At 37.3% G+C, this 26400-nt stretch overlaps 4 protein-coding genes and 1 long non-coding RNA gene across 9 annotated transcripts in view; 2 read left to right on the top strand and 3 right to left on the bottom strand.

Annotated features, from left to right (window-relative positions):
• LOC122535067 (potassium voltage-gated channel protein eag-like) overlaps window positions 1-5782 on the top strand; it is a gene marked incomplete at its 5' end in the record, with an annotated part of 36375 nt that extends 30593 nt beyond the window's left edge. The window contains 2 exons of the mRNA XM_043666254.1: window positions 2566-2723; window positions 3849-5782. Of these exons, the coding sequence (XP_043522189.1) occupies window positions 2566-2723; window positions 3849-4891 (1201 nt within the window). The remainder of the gene's footprint in view (window positions 1-2565; window positions 2724-3848) is intronic.
• A 1248-nt stretch (window positions 5783-7030) lies between these two features.
• On the top strand, window positions 7031-12319 carry LOC122535050. Of its 3 annotated transcripts, none has more exons than XR_006308066.1 (2): window positions 7031-7060; window positions 11039-12319. It is a non-coding gene; the product is annotated as an uncharacterized LOC122535050 (long non-coding RNA). The 3 variants fall into 3 exon arrangements; XR_006308067.1 differs by lacking the exon at window positions 7031-7060 and adding an exon at window positions 7249-7430; XR_006308065.1 differs by lacking the exon at window positions 7031-7060 and adding an exon at window positions 7558-8082.
• Window positions 12320-13742: 1423 nt separating this feature from the next.
• Window positions 13743-18777, bottom strand: LOC122535046 (glycine N-methyltransferase). 2 transcript variants are annotated; one of them, XM_043666211.1, is made up of 5 exons: window positions 18328-18777; window positions 16733-17090; window positions 15459-15594; window positions 14787-14907; window positions 13743-14540 (listed from the first exon to the last, which is right to left on the bottom strand). In XM_043666211.1, exons 2-5 carry the CDS (start codon window positions 17061-17063, stop codon window positions 14247-14249), a joined length of 882 nt encoding a protein of 293 aa, XP_043522146.1. In that variant the 5' UTR covers window positions 17064-17090; window positions 18328-18777; the 3' UTR covers window positions 13743-14246. The 2 variants fall into 2 exon arrangements, with proteins under 2 accessions (XP_043522146.1, XP_043522147.1); XM_043666212.1 differs by having other exon boundaries at window positions 18451-18777.
• A 132-nt stretch (window positions 18778-18909) lies between these two features.
• Window positions 18910-21173, bottom strand: LOC122535049 (zinc finger protein 706-like). The gene is made up of 3 exons (XM_043666215.1): window positions 20928-21173; window positions 20275-20419; window positions 18910-20158 (listed from the first exon to the last, which is right to left on the bottom strand). Exons 2-3 carry the CDS (start codon window positions 20416-20418, stop codon window positions 20069-20071), a joined length of 234 nt encoding a protein of 77 aa, XP_043522150.1. The 5' UTR covers window position 20419; window positions 20928-21173; the 3' UTR covers window positions 18910-20068.
• A 1158-nt stretch (window positions 21174-22331) lies between these two features.
• LOC122535047 (alpha-soluble NSF attachment protein) lies at window positions 22332-26377 on the bottom strand. Of its 2 annotated transcripts, XR_006308064.1 has the most exons (6): window positions 26154-26377; window positions 25491-25687; window positions 25128-25393; window positions 24873-25046; window positions 22740-24764; window positions 22332-22689 (listed from the first exon to the last, which is right to left on the bottom strand). XR_006308064.1 is itself a non-coding variant. In XM_043666213.1 (5 exons), the coding sequence occupies exons 1-5, from the start codon at window positions 26240-26242 to the stop codon at window positions 24615-24617; spliced, it is 876 nt and encodes a 291-aa protein (XP_043522148.1). In that variant the 5' UTR covers window positions 26243-26377; the 3' UTR covers window positions 22332-24614. The 2 variants fall into 2 exon arrangements, 1 of the variants encoding a protein (XP_043522148.1); XM_043666213.1 differs by having other exon boundaries at window positions 22332-24764.
• Window positions 26378-26400: the final 23 nt, after the last annotated feature.

The following is a 26400-nucleotide window of genomic DNA, read 5'->3' as shown; positions in this document are numbered from 1 at the left end:
AACAGCGACTTTAGGGTTCTGGTGTGGTTGTCTATTTTCTATTAATTTTCGTATCAGGTTTCAGTAACATTTTCATTCATCATAGTCGCGTGAGTCTAAATAATCAAATGATAAAACTAACTCTCAACTTTATACGAAATATAAACATTATGTTCACATGTTCAGAACCATAAAGTCGCTGTTAGAACGCAGGCGTCCTCAATGTTCAACGATTAAGAAACCTCTTTTTCTATTTTTCGAGAGAATTATTAGATTGCGACCTACTTATGGTTCCTTGAAAAAGTTTTACCTGCTAACAGCGACTTTAGGATTCTAGATGCGTGGATGCCTATTTTCTATTAATTTTCGTATCGGGTTTCAGTAACATTTCATTCATCATAGTCGCGTGAGTCTAAATAATCAAATGATAAAACTAACTGTTCACGTTATTCGAAATATAAATGTTACATCCTCCAGAATCATAAAGTCGCTGTTAGAACGCACAAGTCCACATTGTTAAACAGTCAAGGAACTTTTTTCTCATTTCTCAAGAGAATTATTGCGGTTCCCTGGAAAAGTTTTACCCTCGTGACGAGTAGAATACAATGCAAAAAAGAAAAAAGAGAGTTTCGACCTTGAAATTCAAGGTCAAGATCAATTTTCGCGACAGAGTCTTCACACGTATTTCCATCAAACCGAAGGTGTAGAATTCATCTTCAATGACAGCCACGGACAAACTTTTCTTTCCACCTATTTCACTCGACGCTCGAGCATGTTCCTTCCGTCAAAAAGAAAAAAAAAAAAAACAAATTAGACGATTGTTATTCATAGAAAATTTATCCCACGAGTGCCTTCATATCGTCTTCAGGAAACTTCGAGGGATTCATGAATAACAAGTGGAACGTGTCTTGAGAATCCGTGAGAAGTCCAAAAGAAACAAATCTAGAATGTTCTGGACCGACCACTTTCATTCCTGAAAAATCAGTAATCAAAGCAATGATTATCGATGGAAGAAAAAAATTACGTAAAGAAAGTTCTAAAGTTGAAACTTACCGAATCTTGCGGGTCTTTTTTCGTTGTATTTATACCGTTTCTCGTAAGAAATCCGATACGCTGGAGAAGGTGTCCCCCGCGGGGCGACGAAGGAACACGCGTGCCCGTGGACTGCTTTACCTATTTATACACCGTTTTGTTATTCTCCGCTCGCGTCCCATTGGTGCTAGGCGGCGCATAACCGATAATTTAAACATTGATGGCCCCGACGGGCAAAATACGGGGCATAATTACTTGCTGAATTCTCGAGAACGGAGTTTCTAAGTCGGCCAGTTCAACCTGAAAAGTACATGCGACAACGATTTTCCCGATTTTTTCATTTGCGAAAGGTCAAACACCTCGGCCGAAGAAACGCGGAAAATCTGAACCATATATCTTATCAACGATCAAGTTATCACGATCAGAATGTCATCGCGTGAGAAACATTAGTCGATTGAATATCAAACGAACGATCGTGATAATTGAATTGATCGCACGGTCATTGTATACACGCAAACATTCGCCTCCTACACAGTTTCCTAAATCACAGTTTGCTTTCTGTACCTTCGTTACAATGTGTGCGACGTTTCTTTTCGTGTTTTCTTTTTTTCTTTTTATTTATAATTTCTTTTACTTTCCCTCTCTGTATGCCTTCTAAGTGTGTATATGTTAAGTGGGAAAATTCTGTTCTGTACTTACTTTCCCTTCTGTTTGTTTTCTTTTCTGATAGATACGAGGCCACAATCGGTTCATCGACGTCGCCAGGTTATCCCGTATGTTTTATCGGCATCTTATCACCACCGAGACATATTTTCTTTCGAATCCCGTAGGCACATCAAAGTAGGTTGCTCGTGAACACCGCTGGAGCTGTCTCCCCTTTCTCTAGCCTCAGTAGAACGAACTTGACTCAATTGCCACCAGAAAAAAAAAAAAAAAAAGAAAATGCAGAACCAATAACCAGAGCAAAGAAAGAAAGAAAGAAGGAACAATTGTTCTTCGTCTAACCAAAAAAAAGAAAAAGTACATGTGTAAAATATATATAAATACCTGTGTATATATCAATTTATATATATTTTGCATGAATACGTACCCCTTAACCTTCCCCCCCCCCCTGAAATCTGAAAATGAATGAAGTGATTATCGATCGTGCCACGATCAAGGAACAGAAGAAAGTTTCACAAACCTGAACTGATCTAAACAAAAGAAAAAAAGAAACATATATATATGTATATTATGTGAAGAAACATATATATATATTATGTGTATATATATGGATACATGCTACGTGTGTGAAACTTTTGGACATGGAAAAAAAAAAAAGAACAGATATTTAAATATGTACAATATTATCCTCCTGCCCACGATTTGTATACACCATGTAATCTTATTATACTTCCCTCCACCCCACCCCACCGAACACCCACCGCCCCTTTATTTAATTGACCGCCTAGTGAAACTGGCCTCTTAATCCCAAGTAATGTAAATAGACGGCAGCGAGTCACGTCGACGCGACTAAACACGGGCGTTCTCGCTCTTTTACGTTTTTCTATCCAGGTTCCGCAGGGAGAGGCACAATGCTGACGTGGAGAAGGGCGACGGGAAGGACGGGAAGGAGGGGAAGGAGGGTGAGTCGTCGCACACCAGGAAACTCTCCACCGCGGAGGAGAACACTGCCGTCAAGGGACGGGCCGGGAAGTGGGGACGGCTCTTAGGTACAACTGCCAAATATGCACTCTTGTTTTCAGTACTCAGTTTCAAAATTCGTTCTGAATTCTTGTGTGTTCGGAATGACGGTGAGGAAGGTAACTTGGGGATGATTAAAAGTAACAATACAGTTAAATACTAGTAAATGTTAATTACTGGTATTTAATTAAATATATATGTTAATACTAATGATTTTATATATATATTGATACTGATACTTATAATTGTATATGAATAATAGTATCATATTACTATTATAATTGTATATCAGTAATAGGGCCATATTACTACTGTAATTTTATATCAGTAATAGTGCCATATTACTACTGTAATTTTATATCAGTAATAGCGCCATATTACTACTGTAATTTTATATCAGTAATAGCGCCATATTACTACTGTAATTTTATATCAGTAATAGTGCCATATTACTACTGTAATTTTATCTCAGTAATAGTACCATATTACTATTATAATTGTATATCAGTAATAGTGCCATATTACTACTATAATTTTATATCAGTACCATATTACTATTATAATATACTATTATAATATATTATTATATTGTATATTAATTGTAATAGTACCTTATTAAAAGTACCATATATTAGTAATGATACAATTGTATTAGTAATATATATATATATATATTTTATTATTAATATATAAAATATTTATATATATAATATTAATTGTATTAGTATACATGTTAGTACTAACACTAATAATTGTATTAGTACTATATATATAATTAGTCATAATACATATATATTAATATGTTATATGTTAATATATTAGTACTAATTGCATAGTTCTATATAGTACTAATAATAATTATATTAAAAATGTGTATGTGTGTATTATAATAGTAATATATACATATATATTAGTCCCAATATAATAAATACTAACAACTAATAAAATAATTAAATACTAATAATACAAATATATATATATATATTTAATTATATTGATATTAATATTGTTACTTGTACTATATATAATACTTGAAACATATACAAGTAACACTACGAATATAATAGTTGCAATAAGTTTGACCTGAAGAAGATTATTATCAAACGTTTGTGTAACAGATATAAATACATCATACATCGATTGACTTTTAACAGGAAGCTCCAGCCTAGACTCCGGGAGCGAGACGGGAACCGGAGTGGACACGTTCAAACGATCCCTGAGCGCGAGAGACGCCCGGCCCAGCTCCAGCGCCAGCAGCAACAAAGTGTTCCCAAAGTTTGGCAAGCTGACAGGCACCATCGAGGAGTCGGGCGACGTTGAGAACGCGAAGGACGCGCAACAGCAGCAGCAGCAGCAGCAGCAACAGCAAACGGTGGTGGCAGATTCGAAGCAGCTGCAGCTACGTCGACTGGAGAGTTACGACGACGGATTGATCACCACCCAGTCGAGCCACGACCGCGAGATACTGGCGGCGGTGCTCGAGGTGAAGGTGGACTTGAAGCTGGAAGTGCAGCGGGTGAACCAGAGACTGGCGAAGATCGAGGATATGCTGCAAACGTTGATGAACAGGCTTCCCGCGGCTAGCCCGCCGCAGCAGAAGGGCACGAACAGCTTCCCGACGGGCGGCAACGGCGGCTGCTCGCTGAATCAGTCGACCAGTCAGCCGCAGCCGGGCTCCGGCAGCCAGCAGGGTTCCCAAACAACGCAGACACCCGGTGGGAACGGCGAGCAGAAGGTCTCAATAGCGACTGCGTCCACGTCGACGACCGAAGGCTACAGGGAGCAGGGCACGGCCACGGAGAGGAGCTCCAAGTCCCAGGAACACCATCATCATCACCATCACCATCATCAGTCGCAGCAGTCCGACAGACTGAAGGACAGTAGTGACTACAAGGCTTCCTCGAGGGAAGTGAGCAAAGAGTTGCTGGAGAGACTGGCCCAGGCGTCCACCTCCAGGGGGGACGACAGCACGCCACTTGGCCCGCTGATTCTGAGGAAGAGAAGAAGCAAATCGAGGAACAAGGGAGCCGCGCCGTTGGCGCCGTTAGCTAGCCAACCGATCAGCCCGTCGGAGGCGACAGAGACTACGCAGATGCTCGAGTGCACGGACGACAGGGAGCCGAGCGCCACCGCGACGGATCGAAGCGACAGGTCCGACAGGAAGAGGCCTCCGCCCAGGCCTAGGGAGTACTTGTGAAAGTTCTTGAGGTTCCGGGCGGTCGTCTCGAGGCTGATCTTCTGATTCACTGATACACTGAACCGTGTAGTTCTCTGAAGCACTCTGAATGGAGTACCCTTTTTTTTTTTTTTTTTTTTTTTTTTTTTGAAGTTAGGTTTAGTAAGATATAAGCTGAGTTGGGACTGGTGTATATTCGAGATTATTGTGTTTTGTACGATTGGATGGAATGATATATATATATATTTATATGTATATCGGAGCTGTCGGTCCAATTCCGAGCGGTGGACAGAGGAAAGTAGCTATTCTGGAAGTTACCGTGACACTTGAAGAAAGAAGAATGTTACACGTTACATGAGAATATAGGTTACGCGATTAGGATTTGCGATTTTTGCCGAGGAACAGGCGGTTAGGCTATTTCAGCGAACTCTTTTCAACGAAACCGAGTGTGTACCGGTAGAGTGAAGCTATCTGTAAAATTATTTCATCGCGTTTCAACGGACATGTCGCATTTTCGCTAATCGCTTCGCGTCTGGTCTTCAGCGAGCGGTTTTCGTCGGTACGAAAAAAACGAACGCGACACGAAAGTAGAAAAGAAAGGAAGCTACCGATTCTTCAGATTAAGAATTTCGCGGGTCGTCGATCGAATTTAATACGAAGAAAGAAGCCAAAGAGATGAACGAACAAAGGTTGAGAAAGTATAAGAAGAGGGGACGTGCCGGCGAAACGGCCCCGCTATTATAAATACAAACATACGGCATATTTTTGCATGGCCGAACGCGCGATTAAAAAGCAAAGCAGCAAACCAAAGAAAAAAAGAGGAAAAAAAAAAAAGTATATCGAATTATATACTGCTTGCGACGGCTTCTTCGAGACATCGAAACGTTCAAACGAGCGATTGAAAAACTAAAAGAAAATCCGCAATACTCGCGTGTTCCGACACGTAAAAAGTAACACACACACACACACACAGACACAGACACACACAGACACACACATACACTGTAATCGTAGGTTTACACGCATCTTTAGAAGATTTCAGCTAGAAGCTCGTGGTTGCGCGCGATAGATTTAAAGTAACTACAACAACAACAACAACAAAAGAAAAGAAAACGAACAAAAAAAGACGATAGAGAAGAGGACGAGAAGTATAGCGGACGAAAGAGTATAGAACGAAGTTACTCCAGTGTACAGTATACTCCAGAAGCAGTTAGAGAATCGTTGTTCGTTTTCCACCACCCCCTTAATCGATTCTAGACGAATGAAAGAAAATAGTTATTATTGATACGTTGACTGTCACGCATGGCCCACCTGCAAGAAAATTTTCATTACTCCATGGCATGTAATGAATGAAAGACAAAATAGCAAGGGTACAATATACATAGATGTTTTAATTACAATCTTTAATTGTTGAATATTATATTTACATATTTATATAAGTTACATTTTATTTTGTAATGTCTGGTTGACTATGACGTTTAATATTCATTTTATTTCACTTATATATAGATGTTTTAATTAAAATCTTTAATTGTTGAATATTATATATTTATATAAGTTACATTTTACTTCATAATGTCTGGTTGACTATGACGTTTAATATTCATTTTATTTCACTTATTCGAAACATATTTGGAGCAGCTCGTTGGTTACTGATTACCCCATGGAAGGGAACAATCTTCATTATCACAGGTGACCAACAGGTGGCAGTCAGTGTGTTGATAAACATTGTAAGACGTTCACAATTGTAAAATGAACAATGAACTGTAAATGTCTTACAATAAACATTGTAAAACATTCACAATTGTAAAATAAACAATAACGCGCGATTCTTCAATTGCTTGAAACAGTTCAGATTCAACGACTAACTGTTGAAGCGTAAAAGGTATCAAAGGAGTAAGAACGATACTATACTGATATCTGTATTTGAATTTTCGGATAGTCGAGCTCCGTGACTCGAGATGGAAAGCATCGAGACGTTCATTGTCGAGTCGTTTATTGTTGCTTCGCCATTGCTGTACCATGGTGTTATGTTCATCTTTCTGTTTCTCCCTTTTTTCTCTATTTCATTTCTACCTTCTCTGAAAAAGAGACAACGTGGAATAGTTTGTTCGTATCACGTGGACTGTGTGCGTATGTTTGCGTAAATACGTGTAATACAGAGATGAAAAAAATGACACCAAAGACAAGGTGTGATAAACACTAGATCTATAGACGACTAAAGTACATTTGTAGCAAAGAGATCGAAGTGCAAGGTACAAGAAGAAGTTAATAATACAATAAAGAACACAAGCTTCTATTAATATATTTTGTTAAATATAAAAATATAAATATTAAACGTTACTCGAACAGTATATCTAAAAATATACTGTTGTGAGTACATGAAATTTCCATAACAAGTTATAAATTGGTCATTTTGACCACTTTGTTAGTTCTAGTGTTAATGATCGATTACGAGTGCGTGAATTTGTGTGAAAATTCATCGTGGGGGGGGGGGGGGGGCTCGAGAGCTTTCCACCGAATGCTTCAATGACTGTACACACATTTTGCCAAATTTGAGGTTAGTTTTTTATCTTCTTTAAACACGTAGTTCAGTCATTTAAATTTTACTCGTTGTATGGCCTACTGATTGTACTTTTTCTTTCTGGCGAGGTATTCTTTTTCATTTTTCTTCGTATCTTCCCAAAAAGAAAAAAAAAAAAATTAAAAGAATTAAACTCGTGGAATTTTTTAATACTAGAACTACCAAAGTGGTCGAAATTGGCCAATTTATGATTTCTTGTTAGAAACGTTAGACATGGAATGATGTATTTTTAAAAATTTAGACAATTTTTCGAAAATTGTGCAAATACAAGCTTGTGTGATTTGTTGCATTGTAAAGCTTTTCCATTCTCTTATTTTAACGTTTCTGGATGGAAATTTTGTGCTTTGGTCGTCGGTGTTTTTCAGTTCTAGTTAAGTTTCAATAGATTTGTAGTTGACTGGTGTAGGTAAAAGTGCTCCGTTTCACGTTTTTGTAAGTTCCCCTTCAGAAAATATTCTCGTCATTCCCTCGAGGAGATCTCGTTCGTAAATCGACTCGCGAACCATCGTCGTCAGAGTTGAACGGTTGAGGAAAGATAATAAGAATCGAGGTTGCAAAGCTGTCCAACGAGAAGGAACTCGCCAGGAAACCCTGTTCTCGTAGGTGCCTATCGAAGCTACCGACAAAGGTCACTCTTTATTTTTTTAAACGACGTTATATCGAACAACGTACTTCTCCTCGTTGCCCGAGGTTTTTCATCCGACTCTTAGTAACAAAAAAAAAAAAAGAAACCGAGAACATAAAGAAACGGAATACGAAATTCAAGACGTTCAGTTCGATAATGGTTCTCGATGCGTGTCGCGACGCGACGATCAAAACATGTAATTACAAGTCATTGAGAGTCAATTTAGGCAGCGCCTCGAATACTTCCTGTACAGAGCAATCGCGCGCGAGATTCAAATGGTGGGAAAAGAAACCAAGCAAAAAGAAACAATTGCTCGCATTTTGACCGAATTCGAAGTGCTACGACTCTTCCGGTCGCAACTTCGCGATAATGGCGGGTGTAAGACGCCAAAACGGAAGCTAAAAGATTCCGTACGTGTAAATGTACTTTGTTACGTCGCAGAACATGACCTAATCCCGCGTTCACGTGGCATTCACGGAAGCCAAACAGCAATATTAGGTGTATATATATACATATATCTTGTAACTATGACAACGTGTATATATATTCGTACATACATACGTACACACATATATATATATATATATATAAAAAGTATACATAGAAAAAAGAAAAAAACTGGTGAAATGGCGCGTGATTCGTGTCAACGCGTTTGCAACGAGAGAAAAAAAAAAGAAAAAAACAACCTGAAAAGATACCACCGCGATTATTCTTTTCTTTTCTCTTCTTTTCGTCTGATTTAATTCTTTCTCGGCTTCCGGCGCAGCTTTCTATTTCGAGCGAAACTTCGATTCAAAACAACGAGAGAATAGTCACACACACACATACACCGACGCGTTCATTCGTGTATATATACATATAGACAGAGAACACACACACATGCACACATACACGAAACATACGTACGTTACATTTACGTTGCTGCCGCCACGAGAAAGAATCTTGAAAAATAACACAATTCTGAAGGACAATCAAAGATGGAAAGTACTGATCTCACGTGTAGAGAGAAAATTGCGATTAATCGAATAAGCCTCTGATATAGATATATATAAATAAATAAATATATATATATATATATTTCGTTAGCTTAAGCCGCAAACATACATACATACATACATACATGCATGCATACGTACGTATATAGGCGAGACAATGCGAACGACTTCGAAGCTTTTGAGGTTATATATATCATTTTTTCACGCCGCGATTCCCCTCATATATCTGCATTGCATATGGCGGAATCTCGACGATCCAAAACAAGCAGCATACACGCGCTGACGTAGACGAACGCGTTTAATCCTCTTTGTTTACAATTGCTGTCGATCGTGTAGGCGAGTCGAACCGTCGAGAACGATCGAAATTCTGTAAATTAATCGAGCCAGGCATCGCTTTTTGGCACTGTTGACTCAAAGTAAAAAAAAAAAAAAAGTAAGTGCCCCGGTACTTCGCGTAACGTCGTCCGGATTCGAACGAAATTCGGTTCTGTGGGTTGGTGGGAGGAGAACCACGAGAGATCGTCGAGACCCGAGCATACACGACTGAATCCGTCGATCCGCGACGATTCGTAGCGAGTAAACAATAAAAAAACGAAGGGAACACGGGCAAACGCGCTGACAGGGATACCCACGCGTGTAAATACTATAAATATTAAATAGAAATGAAGAATATGGGAGAGAGAGAGAGAGAGTGTGTGTGTTTGTGTGTGTATGTGTGTGTGTGTGGGTGGGTGGGTGGGTGGGTGCTCATGCGTTGCATAAAAGAATGAAGACGAAGAGCGTACAATGCAGACAGTGACTTAACGATGTCACATGAGAGAGAGGCGAGGAGAAAACGAAGAGAAAGATGTTGAATTATCAAGCAGTTACGAGGACTTTGTTAATTAGGTTTTAGCGGCGGTGACGATATAGCTGGCTCTATTGTAGTTTCTGGTACACTTTAAGACGAACGCGGAAGTTTCAATGTTTCTAACAGGTGACGCGCGTCGATTGAGAATTACTGTCGAGGAACGGTACGTCTTTGCTCCATTTCAACGCTGCATATCCGGTCGATCAACCTGCCATTCCAAATCGCGCGGTTAGCAAAGTTAACTCTTTGTCTCGTGTTGCAACGCCGAATCACAATCATCGCAGTGAATCACAGGCAAGGAATATAGTTTCGATTTAGTAAAGAAATTATACGAAGATTATGTTCGTAAAAAGTTTAATTATATTATATATACGCGTCGTTACATATTATATATACGTGGTATGCTGTAGAAATGCCCACTAGTGTCTGTGAAGGCAAGGGGTTAATTTTCAAAGTTCTTCCTTTCGATCTTACAGAAATTCTGAAAATAGAAATGTATTTGTGTATTTGCTTGGTTCAGTTAAAGCCAATTTCAATTTCAATTTCGAATCGACACGTTAGAAACATGTTTCGTTCCACCGATGATACCAGCGATTTTGGAATGGAGAGAGAGTCGACTCGCTCTGTTCGCTGTCCGAGAGCTTCTCTTCTCGCGCACGTATCCTCATCCCCGTCGAATTTAACAGTATACAACATTGGCGATCAGTAAGTCGACACCGTCGAAACCGTTGTTCTGTTAACCGTTGCATCGAAATTATCGAAGACTGACGACACGTTTCACCTTCTCGGTAAATCCGGCGCCATGTTGGTTTTTCATAAAACCTTCGATTTGTATGCCACTCGGACTTGCCAGCCATGCGATACTCGACAAAATCGAAACGTTCCAGCAACCAGTTCGCAGCGAGCCAATTTTCAACGCGATGAAGCCCGAACGAAGCCGATAACGAGGCGGCAAATAATCGAGGTGGATGGCACGTTCGGCTTACTGATCCGCCATATTGGAAATTGGCGGTCTTTTTGAACGTTTTGCCAACGCGGATCGATCCGCTTTTGTGGCAGTTGCAACGACGAACCTTCATCGTCTTTTTTTTTTTTTCTTCTTTTCTTTCCATAGAACGGTGTGTGTACGTGCACGGAGCGTCGTCTCGATCGATTTCTCGAAGAGAATCGAAGATGGCAGAGATGAAGGAGCGCGATTGGTGTCCGCGTCGAAGATACATACCGACAAGACGAGTCGTTGTCGAGTAGTGCCGTGAGAAAGAAGGGCAACGCGACGAAAGAGGATATGATAAACATGTGATATTACGATTTTTTATATATATCAGCTACTTTGCAATAACGGATTATCGCCGTACTCGAGCGGAGAACGTCGCGACACGGGTCGTCGTTGTCGACATCGTCGTCGTCGTCGTCGTTGACTTTCATTCCGTCAACGACAGGTTTACGAACAAGTGAAGCTTCAAGTTTTCAGTTCTTCGTCAGATTTCCGCTTCGTTACGTTTCGTGATCAAATCTGTGCCTGTGCCTATGTCAAGGATTTTGCTTGAATTTAATCTCGTAATTTTTTTTTTTTTTTTTCTTGGAGAAGTATGAAAGACTAAAGGACGTTTTTCTTTCTTGTTAAAAAGAAAAGAAGAAAAAGCAAAAGTTACGCGACAACGACTGTGATCGCCACGACGATCGAAGAAGCCGTGATCGTACCGAATTTTTTTGTGAAGATGATCAAGAGAGTCTATATATAGTAGCTATCCGGCGGAATAACAAAGAAATAAAGAAAAAAAATATATATATATTATTATTATAATCATTATTATGATTACTATTAGAACAAAAAGAAAAAAAAAGGGGGGGGGGTAAGAACAAATTTTTGCTATAACTAAACACTTCGTCCATTTTTCTATATGGGCAATTCGTTGCACTGTAATCAAGTCCTCGGCCTTGTAAATTCTGTCCTTGTCACATTTCCGGAAAACTGCTCTCCGATGATCGAACCGTCACGAGGGATCGATCGCCTCCTCGCGACCGTCGCTCAACTTTACCCGACTTCACACGTGACTCTTTCGAAGGACAATTTCAGATCAATGGCTTCTCACCGATAGAAAATAGCGTTTCAACGAACATAACCTCTCCCGTACTCGGCTTGTTTTCATTTGTAACTCGAGACGCCGTTGCCTCGCGAGGGAAACGTAAACGAACAACGCGAACGTAAACAAAGTGCAAGAGGCGATCGAGAAGCTTCTCCGAATCTTCGATTTTTCCACTTTTTCTATCGACAGGACGGGAAATCAAATGAAAATAAAGCGAGATCCGTAAATTCGCGAACGACGATCGATCCCCGTGGCGGTTGATAATCGACGAGATCATCCCCCGAGCTGTTCGCCTACTCTCGCGGAAAGAAAGAAAAAAAAAAAAAAAAAAAAAAAAAAAAAAAGATCGTGCGATCGTTTGACGCGAGAGAGCCCAAGAGAGATCGAAAATCGAAAACGCGACGAACGAGAATGGCCCTATATGCGAACACCCTTCTCGCCGCGTTCATGTTCTTGTTGTTGTTTTCATTTTCGAGCGATCGTCGACGATCGACGGTGAAATGATCGAGCGAGAAAAGAAAAAAAGAGTATCCCCTTCGAGGGGGAGAGTACATCCCCGTTGCGCGTTCTCAGAGGATCGTGGTCGTTCTTCGAGTTTGATTGTGTTTGAGCCAAGGGATGACCTTGGAATCCTCTCTCGAAGAATTCGGCTCCGGTTACCGAAGAATTCTGTAAATATTCAATCGTTTAAATCGGCGACCGAGCGATTCTTACTCGAGATTGTCCAAAAGGGTACTATAAAAAAATTGTATAGGTTACAAGGTTATCCTCATGGGTTTTCGCCCCATTCCTCTCCCCCTCTCCCCTCCTCCCCCTCTGTAGAGGGTAATTATGGCGAGGTGTTAAGGATTGTACAGCGACGAGGGACGACATTTGAAATGAAACGCTAGTAGTTCAGGAAAATGGTACGATCTTTTGAGGTTAGGTTCGAACGACATTCGAATGTGGCGCCACCGACGATTGAATCGAAGTATCGATAACGGGGGGAAAATTTTCGGTCTGCTTCGAAACCCGGATGGACAGTTTCGTTTCGAGCGGCGAGTACATCGTAGAGCTAGCAAGCGCCAGACTACCGTGAAGACTAACCGAAACTTCGAATCCTCCCGCGAAATCTTACGTTCGCTAGTCTTCCCGATCTTATTTTGCGAAGCATCCGAACGGATTAGAGAAAGAAGGAATGAGAATCGATCGAAGGAGTCCGTGACAGATCGGCGTCAACGACCGCTCAAAAAAAAAAAAAAAAAAAAAAAAAAAAAAAAAAAAAAAAAAAAAAAAAAAAAAAAAAAAAAAAAAAAAAAAAAAAAAANAAAAAAAAAAAACCACCGAGAGACGAAGATATTTAACGACAGACAAAAAGAAAAAAAAACAAAAGACAAAAAAAGACGTAAAATAAAAGATCGAAAAAAATCGTATCGTCGAGATGATCAAATTGTAGCATCGAACGAAGCCTGGCTAGAATACTCAAAAGAAAGCTGCTTTCGAACTTATAATAAAAAAAGGATTAAAACTTGACTGGGCTGCGCTGTTCTATTTTTGCGAATTCCATTCCCCTCGAATCAGTCACAATTTTTTTCCCCTCCGCTACTCTTTAATTATTCCTCTTTCTCAGTGCCAATTTCGAGTTAACATTTTTTAACATACATCCCTATATGTGTATAATATATGCAGGGTGGGCCAAAGGTTTATTCCCATTTTTTTTTTTTTTTTTTTTTTTTCAATAAAACATGGCAATACAAGAGAAAACTAATTTTATTAATTATGAAATTAAATTTTAGTTCAAACATTTTTTCATTATGTTTTAAAAAATTATTTTTTTCAAACGTTAACGGTCAAAGCGTTCGCAGATTTGTGCTCTTCTTTTAGTAGGAAGTGTCTTTTGGCCCATCCTGTATTATTTTTATATATTATATATACATAATATATATAATATTATATTAATATACATATTTATATATAAAGAATATATATTTTCTTTATGTGTGTATATATATATATATACATATATATAAAAAAGAGAAGATGTAAGAAGAGTTTCTCACAACGCGAGGGAAAGTAATAAAAAAGATGCAGAACACAGAAGTTCCTAGGATGGTCAGAGCTGATCAAATGGCATCTCGAGGATTCTCCACGTTGAGACTTCTTGCATGAGATTCCTCCACGTTGCACGAAATAAAATGGAGGAAACGAAGGCGTGAATCCCCGCGCAAACAGTCGCAGCTCGCTTCGAAATCCTGGTTACGCTGGTTTCTCTATCACGTGGATGTAGAAGCCAGGAGTGTCCGTTCCATCCAGGGGTTTGAAGTCGCCGTAGATGGTGTTCTTGGCCCTGTAATGGAACGCCTCGCCCAACATGTCGGTGAACACGTTCAATCGGTGCGGGTAATAGGACAACCGGAATTCGTTGATCTGCATTTGCTCTTCGTTCTCGTCCTCCCCCTCGTCCATCATTATCATATAATCCAACGTGACGATAGCCGGTTTCCCGGAAACGAACAGCACCGACGCCTTGATGTCCGTCATGCGTTGACTCTAAAAATTGTTTCAAACCGAATTAACTTCAATGGGGAGTGCAAACGCGTTCGAAATTCGAAATCTGGCGATTAAAAATCTGGAAAGTTCCATCAACTGATAAATAATAATATAATAATAATAATAAATAATTTTGAATGCTCATATGGTATTTATAGAGACAGAGAATTTTGTATTTAATCAAAAATTTATCTGTGGTATACGTAGTGTAAGTTGCTTGCTCAACAGTTACTGGAATATACGTACGTTGTAGTATATGCATTTTGACGGGATATTTCCAGTTTCAATTATGTCGTCGTAATTCCTGTGATCAATCAGCAGCAGGCCACCTGGTTTCACACAGCGTTCGAAATTCCGCAACGCTTGCCTGGCATTCCACAACGAAATTAAATAGAAATTCCTCGCCATATATCAATATGTGTAACGCGTTGACTGCCATGCTCATATGATGATCTCAAAGGGAAACCAAGAGGATTTTCATTATTTTAAGCGTGTAATGATAAAATAATAAAAATGTAGTATGTAGTACATCAATTAAAATCTTTAATTAAACAGTAAATAAAACAATTAAATACTATTTAATTTAATTAAGTAATTAATTGCTTTATTTTTAATTACTTTAATTAAATAGTATTATGAAAAATACTATAAATTAGAAATTAGGAACTTTTTATTTCATAGTATCATCTAGTTGGCTATGATGTTCAAAATTTTTTATAGTTATATTAGTTTTATTTTATTATTACTTATTTGAAACGTTTGAAGCACTCCTGTCGCAGGTGACCAACTTGGCAGTCAACGTGTTAATATGAAAGTACATTTATTTATAAAATATATTTTATATATAAATATAAATATAAAATATATGATATAAAACATTTATGTGTTAAGTATAAATATAAAGTGTATCTATTTCACCTTTGCTCCCTTTGATCTCCAAACGTGTCAGGCATATGAGCAAAGCTGTTTCCCAAGCAAATCACTGCGTCAAAACCATCTCCCAATAAATGACGAATGTCCCTTGGTAAAGTCAACCAATTCGCCTCTTCGATTACTAGAAAACATCACAAAATGGAAACTTAATCAACAACATCAGGAAAACAAACGTTTTTACATAATATATAACTTGTCAATTTAATTTTTCTAATCTCTTTATCTATAATATAAATTCCCCCTCCCCGTTCTCTTTAAAACCATCTCATTTCTATCATCGTATTGATCATGTATTAGCAAAAATTCAGATTCCCTTCACTGAAATTGATCTTATTCACTTTTTTGAATTACAAGATACAATCCCATTAATAGGTTGAAAGTAAATACATATGCATATATTTTGAAATAAATTGAATAATTGCAACATATTATTAGGAAGTATTATTATATCACAATTAACAGTTTCAATGTCGGCATGACTCTTAAATTCTCTGACTCGTCATTTGTAAACAATAATGTAAAAAATAACACGATAATAACTTTCAGCAGGAAAATGAAAAAGAGAGAGAAAAAGAGAAAACACAGCGAATGATCTGAAAGAATTGACCTGCACGATAAGGCAATGATCTTCTGTTTTCGCTGCGATAAGCAATAAGCGATTTATAGTTTACAGTTTACAGTTAACGCGAACAGTAACGAGGGGGAAAAAAAGTGGGGAATTAACTGGTTTATCAGCTAGATAGTTTCACAATTTCAGTGTTTCTCTGCATCTCCGAGGAACGACAGAGTGTTGCGTTACACAAACTTTGTGACGTAATTTCAATCTGGATATAAATCTGATAATCGCCTATCGCTCGGTTTGCAGATCTCGCGAAGATCTAGAGACTGCAAGTTTCCTAATTTTCTTTTGCTAAATTGCTAAACCGACGAACTTCACAGTCTTCTGAAAAAGAAGATATTCCACACGATATTAAGAAGAACATTTGACTATCATTCGCTATTAATAAAATAAATTCATAGAAATTATTAAACCCAATAATATCCTCAAGAATCCAATCTTCATTTCAGTTATCTTCAGTTTGCTATTTTCGTATCATTCTAAGAAACGAAGTATCTTTCATCCACAGTATACATACTGGGTTAAGTTTCTCTCGGATTTATTAACATTTTAGTTAACATTGGAGATGTAACGATGCTCATTGTTCCGTATCAATTGTACCAACCTAAGGATGTGTATTTGTTTAGAAAACGCTATTTACCCCAGTTGTCGAACGCCTTTTCCTTTCTACGCTCCCATCGAGCCTTCAGGGCATATTTCAACATTTTGTCCGAGGCGTCCACGCTGACAACCTCGAAACCCTCCTCGAGGAGCATCACTGAGTCCACGCCAGTCCCGCAAGCTACGTCCAGAATTCGTTTGCACCCAGTGTCTCTCAGCATGCCGACCAGAAAGTCGCGGTAATTCTGAGTTCTCTGCTTCTTGTCGCCTATGAACACCTCCCACACCTTGGCGGCTCTCCCGTCGGCGTACTGGTCGCGAACACCCTCGGCCGCTGTCCCTAGCGATCTCGTGCGAAATATCGAATCCATCTCTTCTTCGATCGAACGTTGTTCACGCTGAAAAATGTTTTCACTTTGTATTGTAGAATTTCGTTTCATTTCATTTTGTTTCATTTCGTGGCGATTCAGTTTGTCTCTGTGACCACTTTTTTTCTCGCGAGTGAAAGAAGAAAAAAACCAATGATTGATAGGCTTTAATGATTAACGAATCATCAGGTTGTCGATGACTCCCAGTTGTGGAACATATCGAACAACCGTTTTGTATTGATAGATACGCGATTTATTTGAGGACAGGCGTGTGTATTTCTTTGTCTTTTACAGAAAAGAGGCTTTTTATACGTGTAACAATTATTAGATTTCATTTTTGTGTAACAATACACGTGACACACATGAAAATATTATATATTAAAATGACGTTTGAATAATATTCAGAATAAAGTTACACTATTTGAAACATATCAATTTGCACGAATATTTGTAATCTCTCTAGTCGGTTAAATACGATAATAATAATAATAATTTTCAATAATAATAATTTTAGACAATTATCTTCATATTATGGCAAGCTTGAAAAATGTTCAAGGCGATTACAATCTGAGTCACTAATTTCCTTGGCATTTTATTGTACCATGATAAGTTGAAAAAATAAATAAATAAGAAACATAAATAGTTTAATTAATTGCGCGTACGCACGTTACAAAAATATCACAAATTTTTTATTCAGAAAAATATCTTCTTTTTCTTACGCAACGGGGATGTTTCATTGCGTAAGAAAAAAGAAAACGGATATTTTTTCGCGTGAGAAATTTGTCAAATGTAACGTGCATACGTACAATTAATTAAATTATCTATTTTTTTAATTAATTGATCAATTTTTGTATTTATCTATTTTTGTTCCTTTATCTAGAATTCAACTAGTCGCTGTTTACTATTAGATTGATGATATGTTATTACGAAAATTATTACGAAATTATCAAGAGATTGCCGCAACTTTGATGCACAATCTTCAATTATTGAACTTGCTACAATTTGTCCTTTCTTTATTAGAAAAACGAAAATCTTGCAATTTCATTGTACATTTCTATATACATCTTCCTTTATATTTTCTTCTTATTCTATTATACATAAATATATATATATATATATATCTTCCATTACATCTTATTTTCAATAATTACATTTCACGATCACTGTATTGCGAAACATTTTATGAAACGTTTGTCCGTTATGACGCAACAAAGAAACAACATGCAACCCATCGTTTATGAATCTATAAAAATAAAATACGCTCTACCTTTTGGATAAGTAAGTTGCAATTTGTTGCCCTCTAGGTGACGACGGTGAAGTTAATGGGGGAAACGTCGCGATCGCCAAAAATGATGTTCGAGTGTAGAAAATTAATTAACGATCTACGTACGTGCGATAAGTAAAAACTGAGTTGTAAGTTAGCACCGACGATGCTGTTTCACAGTGTACAAAATGACACTGAGCGACGATCACACAATCCGTACAATATATAAGATCCTGTGCCCCCGAGCTTGAATGATGTAACTTTCATCCCGCTTGAATCCTGCTTGAAATCGTTGATAAACATTCGCGTGACACAGCATGATTCGATAAAGTGCTCGTAAAAAAGAAAGTACAATTTTCTTTCCAATGTAATTGTCGCGTGATATATTTAACGCAGTTCTTTTTCTTCGTCGCGGAGACGAATAAACCTCGGTATCGACAAACAATGGTATTATTGCATCATTATAAGAATAATCATACTACTCGTTTGTACTTATCTTTTCAACTAGAGCAATAATTTGAAATGTGAATCCTTTTCTACATGGTGAGGATAATCATAGACTGTTTCAAACAAAATAATAATCTGTGGTGTAAAATTCTATAATTGTTTTGTCAGAACAAATTACATAATTCACATATATACTTATTTCTATATTAAACTAGTTAGAAGCTAGAAGTTCCCATGAAACCTCGTCACCGAACAACGAACGTGCGATTTTCATTAGCGATTTCAGTGAGAATCTTTTAAAGCATATTTTTAAGGTATAATACAATATATATATTTGCAATATATATATTTCGAGAATAACAGATTCTTTATTACACACTAGATGATTGTGCAGTGCTTTGCCATGTTTCCCTCAAGTGCGCAGATAGCAAATATACAGTGTAAGACGGAAACGTTTTACAAAACAAATTTTTAGAAGAAGAGTCGAATCAATTATTCTCAGTATGAAAGAACAAAGAATTTTAAGTACTAAATGCTAGAATTTAGTCGTATCAGAGAACTTAGCATCCATCAAGTAAATTACATCTTACTGTTATCGACCTAAAACACAATTCTTTCAAAATCAGACTCCTCGAATGTACGAAAAAACTCATAGAAAAATTCATGCGTTACAAAGTTACAACATACTACAACTCTTATCGACAGACTAACTGGCAGAAACACTGTAAAATGGCAGTTTTCGTTCCACGCAGATAAAATTCTTCCCTAATATCTCAATTCTGAATTTAATTCCTCAATTCTGAACACAAGAAACATCTCGATACATTTCTTTTCTTTTTCTTTCCTAAGTTAAAAGAAAAAAAAAACTAACGCACAACGAATATCATTTTATACTGATGCCTGCAACAAGTGAAACACGCATGAACATTCGTATTCATTTCTGGTAAATTGATCAACTTTATTTCTGAGTAATGTACATGTTTCAGCCGTTACTTAACAAACCAGGCGGTCAGACGAACGATTACCGATTATCCCGTGACGAGAAAACTGAAAAATTTTCAAGTTTTGCGAAGTGTAATAATAGTACGATCCCTGGCTGTGCACAAAAAATTCAATCGTTAACTGTGCAATAGTTCATTTTAAACACTAACAAGGTTTTTAATTTACTTTTCTTATACGAGACTATTTAATGATTAGTTGAACGTCGAACTATATCACTTTGTCGTTTTTGCAATGATCTTCTTTTGTTGCTCTTGCTCCATCCCAACCCGCATTACATATCTTACATATCTCACTCTCATATATTCTTCAGGTCTTCCGGCAAATCGTTCTTGGGATGTTTGTTTTCAAAGTGCTGCTTGTACGTCTTTGGATCTGGCATCTGTGCCTGCGAACACAATAGTGTCATTTTTTTGTTTCAATATGCTGTTCATAGTATGGTTTACATTTTACTGTAACGACGCTGGTATTCAAAACCGTGCAAACTTGGTGCATTATACTAACCTTACAAACTATGCACACGTGTACTAAAGCCTTCTGCGCAGCCTTTTTCTGTTCATTGGCACTGTGTCCCTGCTGCTTTTTCACTTTCGCAGCCTTTTCAGCCGCCTTGGCCTGTGACTGGATCTTCTGTTGTCCACGAGCCATTCTGAAATAATTACGATCGGTTATACACCACTATAAATAAGCACATTGCTACGTGTTTGCATAAAAATTACACAAAAGTTTACACCAGCACAATCATTACTGGCTCGATTACTGAGACAGGACTTAAATTCCACAAAACTAAACATTCCATCGCATCCTTAGTTGAAACGCGCAAGGTATTCGACGATGACGGAAACGCAAAAATTAATATCGGCATAGTACATCCTCGATCCTTTCTCTTTAACAAAACTGTGTTACTACTGTGTACTTTCTCTTCGACGTACACCCAACCTATAAAACAGGTGACTCAAAGTGCCAAAAATTGTTCACTTGTGTGTTACTGGTTTGACTCGAAACACGATCGAGTGGAAAGAAAACAAAAAAAGAGAGAGAATAACAATACGAAGGTAAATTTGCAAGACGAATTTGTAACGACGGACTAGAGCGAAAAAAAAAAACAGAGATGTAACGCGAAGAAGTGCTGCGCACGGAAAATAGATCACTCTCACCTGTCCAAAGACGAACGTATCTGCGAACGAGATTGCTTGCCAGTTCGACGATCCGGGGCTCGTGATTGCTCGTAACAGAAAACAGACCGATTTTTCTGAGATCCTGCTCTGATCGATAGGGAAAACTCTTAGAGCGAGAGCCGGAAGGTCGAGAACAATGCTCGTAGCTCGTGGCACATCTGTTGGGACGGACGATCTTCGAGCAACCGCACGTGAAGTACTGCCTTTCAAATGAGAATCGCGTGCCGTACAGGGGTGGGAGAAAAGCTAGGATCGACAGGGAACGTTTGAAAGTCGGAACAAGCACGATCCAGGCTGTTTCTCTGCTTAGTTTCGCGCTTTGAGATTGAAATTTGTTTTTAATCGATATTTAAATATTAAGACCCGCAAGTTCAGTGACCGCATTCTTGACTGGGAGAGGTCTGTGTACGCAAATGTCAAAGCGCGTTCCACCAATCGAAATGCTGCTTTTCTACGACGCTTGCTTCCCATTGGCCGACGTACGTTTGACATATTTTCGAGGGATGTTCTAATTTTCGAATTTTGTTTCATTGTCCGTCGTTAAAATAAACCTTTGATTTTCTTAATTGATATTGATGTTCAAAATATTGAGAAAAATGTGTAGATACTTTAGAATATCAATCTTCGTAGGAACCAATCACGCTACGCGCCGAACATTTTCGCGGGTATTACAATTGCTTTTTGAAATATTTAAATATATCACGTGCTTCATTAAAAAAAAAAAAAAAAGAAAACACGTCGAAATTAGCATTGTAATGGAATTTGACTATTGTTAATCTTTATTGGTAATGTTTCAAATCAACTTAAACTTTTGCAGGACATATTGACCGAATGAGTCACCGAATGAGTCACCGAATGAGTCACCGCGTGGTCTCTCTAAAACTCGTATCCTCATTGTTAAATTTTGCCTTTGAAAAAAGATCTTTGATACTTTCAGTTCCTTTGTTTCCTTTTTTTTAGTTTTTTTTTTTTTATTTTAACTTACAGACATTTTATACAGACATCAAATACGGATTTGTATCCAATTATTTTTTATTTACAAAGTAAATCTATCGTGGTATGCGATTAATTTATACGTAGTACAATATAAGGAGAAACTACAACTCTGTCCATCGGATTTCGGTATTCTGCGCATCTCGGAAACCTTTCATATACATATATATATATATATAAAAAGAAACCTACGCATGCTTCGAACGAATAATTTTGTGGAATCTTCTGAATGAAGTAGAGCGCTATTATATATTGTCTATCTCACTAACATATCCCACATTCCGGTATAATCTGCGTATAATCCTTGATCGTTTTTACCGAATATCATCTAAGACGTTTTATAAAATGGTGTTTAATATTAAGTACTTTTCTCTTCTTTTTTTTTTTTTCTGCAGGGTATGATATCGTTCTTATTATTTGTTACGGGGTTTATAGCTTCTTAAGCATGTTAATATTGCCACTAAGAAATTCTAATTCACGTGGTGCTGTTAATTCTTGTCTTGGACAATGTTCATTGGTTTGCGTAACGCAATAACATAAGCCAAGTTACGATTAAAAGAGTTTCGATTATCGTAGCGTTCCATTTTAATGGTCGATACAGAAACCAAAAATATACAATACGAATATACGTGTGTGTACAGATAAATAAAATGTTACATGCACAATAGAAACGAAATTTTCATATTTTCGTTTTTTTTTTCTTTTTTTTTTAAGGAAGGCTATGCATATCCAGAGTATCCGCTAACTTCTTCCCACTGTACGACTTATGCAAATTAACTACAGTAATACGTAATAAACTTTCAGTGATATTTCGCAAACAAAATATGACGAAAAACGCATAAACACACTTTTTTTCACATCGCTCCGTACATAATGCTCGTTTTATTTTATTTTATTTTTTTTTTCGAACATGCTTGACGATAGTCCCTTGATCAACTTCAGTTGCATTTATTTCCAAGCATTTGACGTACGCAGTCTAATAATATAATTAAATTAGAACATGGTAGCGAGCGATATTAATTAACTCTCTACGATTTTGGAAAAACAATAGTCTTCTAATTGTACAATTAACGATTACACGAAATCGCAGTAGAAAAACAAACACTGATATCGTAATATCGATGAATAAATTATTCATTATCTATCAATTAGATATAATTATGATTATTAAACTAATGTATATATGTATGTATATGTGTGTGTGTGTATATATATATATATAGATAAATGTGTATAAAGAATAAGTAGAGGAGTACGTTTTAAACGCTAGTTTTTGCTATACGTTCCTGCGAGCTTCTTTTTACCTTCAACAAACTTTCTTTTTTTTATAAAATTCGAAAAAAAATAACACAGCGTTAATTACATGCATCAAGAGATTGCGTTTCTTTTTTTCTCTCATAATGCTTATCTAGTACACGCTTCGTTACTTTCCGTGCATGGAAAAAGTTGTTACTTTCTATCCTTTCTACTTAATAATTGAATATTCATATTTGGTAAATATATTCAAACAATGCAACTTGTTTCAAATAAAATGCGTAAGTTTGCGATGTACATTTCGTTAAATAACAACGAAAATTAACACTGAAATAAATTAAATTTTTTTTACGATTATTATCGCTTCTTTTTCTTTATCACTAGTACGCACTATCTACCACTAAGTACAAATATACATTGATAATTAATCATTTCCCAACAGTAAGAGAATATAAACAGATATTAATCTTAATAAAGAAAAGAAAAAAAGAAAAGAAAAAAAAACAGATGATATATACACTTAAATGCATATCACGATCATTTCCCGTCATTATGAATTATATATGTTCCATCCTTTTTACAAAATATTAGTAAAATATAGCAACAGCACTATATACATGTACTGAAAGTTTCAGATTAAAGGTTAAATAAAATCTTGCAAAAATCAAGATTTAAAAAGAGGAAATTAACACAAAATATATGTCAGTTCCAGAAAGAAGATAATGTGTATACCATATTCATTATTCTGATACTCTGGCAGTGTAAAGATAACAACTGACAATCTATCGTTATAACAATTCCAGGTCAAACACAAGCTTTAGCTTTTTCTTCTGTGGCTACAGAATCTTATTTGTTATTGTTAATAATTACTTCAAGTTACTAGTAATAAATGTCAACAAGCTTTTAAAAGTATTATATACGTAAAACTGCACCACACTGTTCTACTGAAACAAATCAACTCATGGAAACTCATTTGTTTTTCATCTGAATAATTTATCGCAATCGCATGCGGCGAAACGAATTTGCACAAGCTGCAGCTTTTTGGCAAGCTATTTATGTATTTTTAAGTATAAGAATGCCAACAAAGTTTCAATACTATTTTTTGCTTATATATTTAATCATATTGCCTTGTATATCGGCATCAGTAAATGAATTACTAATATCCATAGAATATTTCTCCTTCTCCTTTATATCGCTTTTCATGACAATATTCTATGATGGCTAATGTGATAACTTAAGTGATGAACATGTAATAGTTGCCAAGAGAGCAAGGAGATGTTATGAAAAATATATTTGGATATAAAAACGAAACTACTTTACAAGTTCCACTGAAAGCAGGGTATGATTTAAAAAAGAATACATATAGAATTGGATTAATAATATCATCGACAGGAAATAGCACAAAGTAGGAACAACCGATCAGCGTAGATCTGGATTATCGTTAACTTGCTTTTTAATACGTAATAATACTGTCGTATACCACTGATCCAATCGTGAAATTGAATCATATTCCTTTACCGCTTCTGTAAAACCTTCGAGGTGTTGTTCCTCGAGGTGTTCTATTAATGTCTGAAATAAAAATTGTCTTCCATATACTTACTTTACTTCTTTAAATGTTCGTGTCAAAGTTCGTGTTACTCGGGTAATAGAGTCTGAATGACAGAAAATATCTCATACCTTTATTAATTTGTACTCTCTAGAATCCTGGAATGCAGGATACTGTTCCTGGTAACGTTCGATCGCGTGTTGCGCGTTCAACACATCGACACACAAATGGCAGAGCGCCGCTCGGAAGAAGTACTCCTTCGCGCTATATTTCAACAGAGAACTTTCTAAAGATGCAGAAGCAACCTGTGCAATAGAACAGAATGAAACTTTACAGTCATTTCTTTACAGATTATAATTCCAATTACTGCTAGAAATGTAACTTGCCTGTTCGTAAATTTGAATAGCCTTTTCATAATTTTCAAGCTGAGCAGCGTACTGCGCAACCTTCAGAAGACATTTGTTGGCAGATGAATTGCTCTCCTCTCCGCGAAAATAGTCAGCGGCTTGCTCGTAATGGTGTACTGCCCTCTCAAGATCAACAGCCTCGCTTTCATACATCTCGGCTATACTTTGATGATGTTTGGCCGCCATTGTGAACCGGCCCATATCGGTATAAATTTCAATTGCTTTCAACAAACAACTAATTGCCTCTACAAACATACGAAATCAATACACAATGAGCACAATGCATATTTCATTCTTGGCATCGAATACATAGCAAATGTCAGAAGTTATAATCATTGGTACCATTTATAACAGTTTTCTTAAAACAATTAGCAGCATCTACGTAGTTGGTAGCTGCATCATGACGACTGCCTGCCTTGGCATGTAACTCTGCAGCCTCGTAGAACGCACTTCCTGCCGAGCTCCAATTCTTTGCCATTTTGAACATGTTTGCAGCACGTTGGTAACATTCTACAGCTTCTTCGACCTTTGACGAACCTCTGAGAATCGAAAGCATCAGAAAAATCAATGAAATTTATTTGCAACTCAACCAAATATGAAAGAGAATTACTAATAACAATTGAGTCATCGAATGACAAACATTGATATTTACTGAAAGATAAAGCAAAAATTAAACAAAGGAGAAAAGAAATAAATCAGATTGAAATAATGACCTCGAGAGTTGCGTGCTTTACACGTTCCTTGTGACATATCGTAATTTAGCGACGTACTACACTATTGGTGTAACAGCTACGTATAGAGATACAAGGCATGTAAATGCGCAAAAACGGACTATACGTCGAACGATCAGAAGAAACATACTGTAAGGGAATAAACTTCGTGCAAAAACTTGCACAATATTGCAATTGATTCTGTTCACACGTCCAGGTAAATAAATAATGCGAGTCGAGATCAGAGAATCGAGTGGCGGACGAGTTCAAGTAAATCGATGTAGCCGAAACGTACCCAAACAGCGAACCGAAGAAGCTCTTGGAAGACAGCTTCTTCTCGGCCTCCATTAACAATTGCATCGCTTTCTGTTCGTTGTCAGCCATGGTTCCGCGAGATCCTTGAGACGTAGCAGTTTCGAAAACCGTATTAAATCATGAACTTCGCACGAAGGTTCACCTCCCACGAACCGACGTCACTAAGTCAATGAAAGTGAATCCGAGTATTATCGGCAACAGTATTGCCAACGTTTAAGCGCGACTGA

This window comes from Frieseomelitta varia, unplaced genomic scaffold (genome assembly GCF_011392965.1).
Source record: "Frieseomelitta varia isolate USP_RPSP 00005682 unplaced genomic scaffold, Fvar_1.2 scaffold_666, whole genome shotgun sequence".
NCBI lineage: Eukaryota > Metazoa > Arthropoda > Insecta > Hymenoptera > Apidae > Frieseomelitta > Frieseomelitta varia.
This window is presented reverse-complemented; position numbering and strand designations above follow the sequence as displayed.

Coding starts and splice junctions, on each gene's coding strand:
- LOC122535046 (XM_043666211.1), bottom strand. CDS start 17,063: ATGGATTCGATATTTCGCACGAGATCGCTAGGGACAGCGGCCGAGGGT. Junction 15,595..16,732: donor AAAGGCGTTCGACAACTGGG/GTAAATAGCGTT, acceptor GATGTTTTCTAG/TAATCGAAGAGGCGAATTGG. Junction 14,908..15,458: donor GGAGATCAAAGGGAGCAAAG/GTGAAATAGATA, acceptor GTGGAATGCCAG/GCAAGCGTTGCGGAATTTCG.
- LOC122535049 (XM_043666215.1), bottom strand. CDS start 20,418: ATGGCTCGTGGACAACAGAAGATCCAGTCACAGGCCAAGGCGGCTGAA. Junction 20,159..20,274: donor ACGTGTGCATAGTTTGTAAG/GTTAGTATAATG, acceptor TTGTGTTCGCAG/GCACAGATGCCAGATCCAAA.
- LOC122535047 (XM_043666213.1), bottom strand. CDS start 26,242: ATGGCTGACAACGAACAGAAAGCGATGCAATTGTTAATGGAGGCCGAG. Junction 25,047..25,127: donor CTATTCAAATTTACGAACAG/GCAAGTTACATT, acceptor TCTATTGCACAG/GTTGCTTCTGCATCTTTAGA. Junction 24,765..24,872: donor GAGAGTACAAATTAATAAAG/GTATGAGATATT, acceptor TTTTTATTTCAG/ACATTAATAGAACACCTCGA.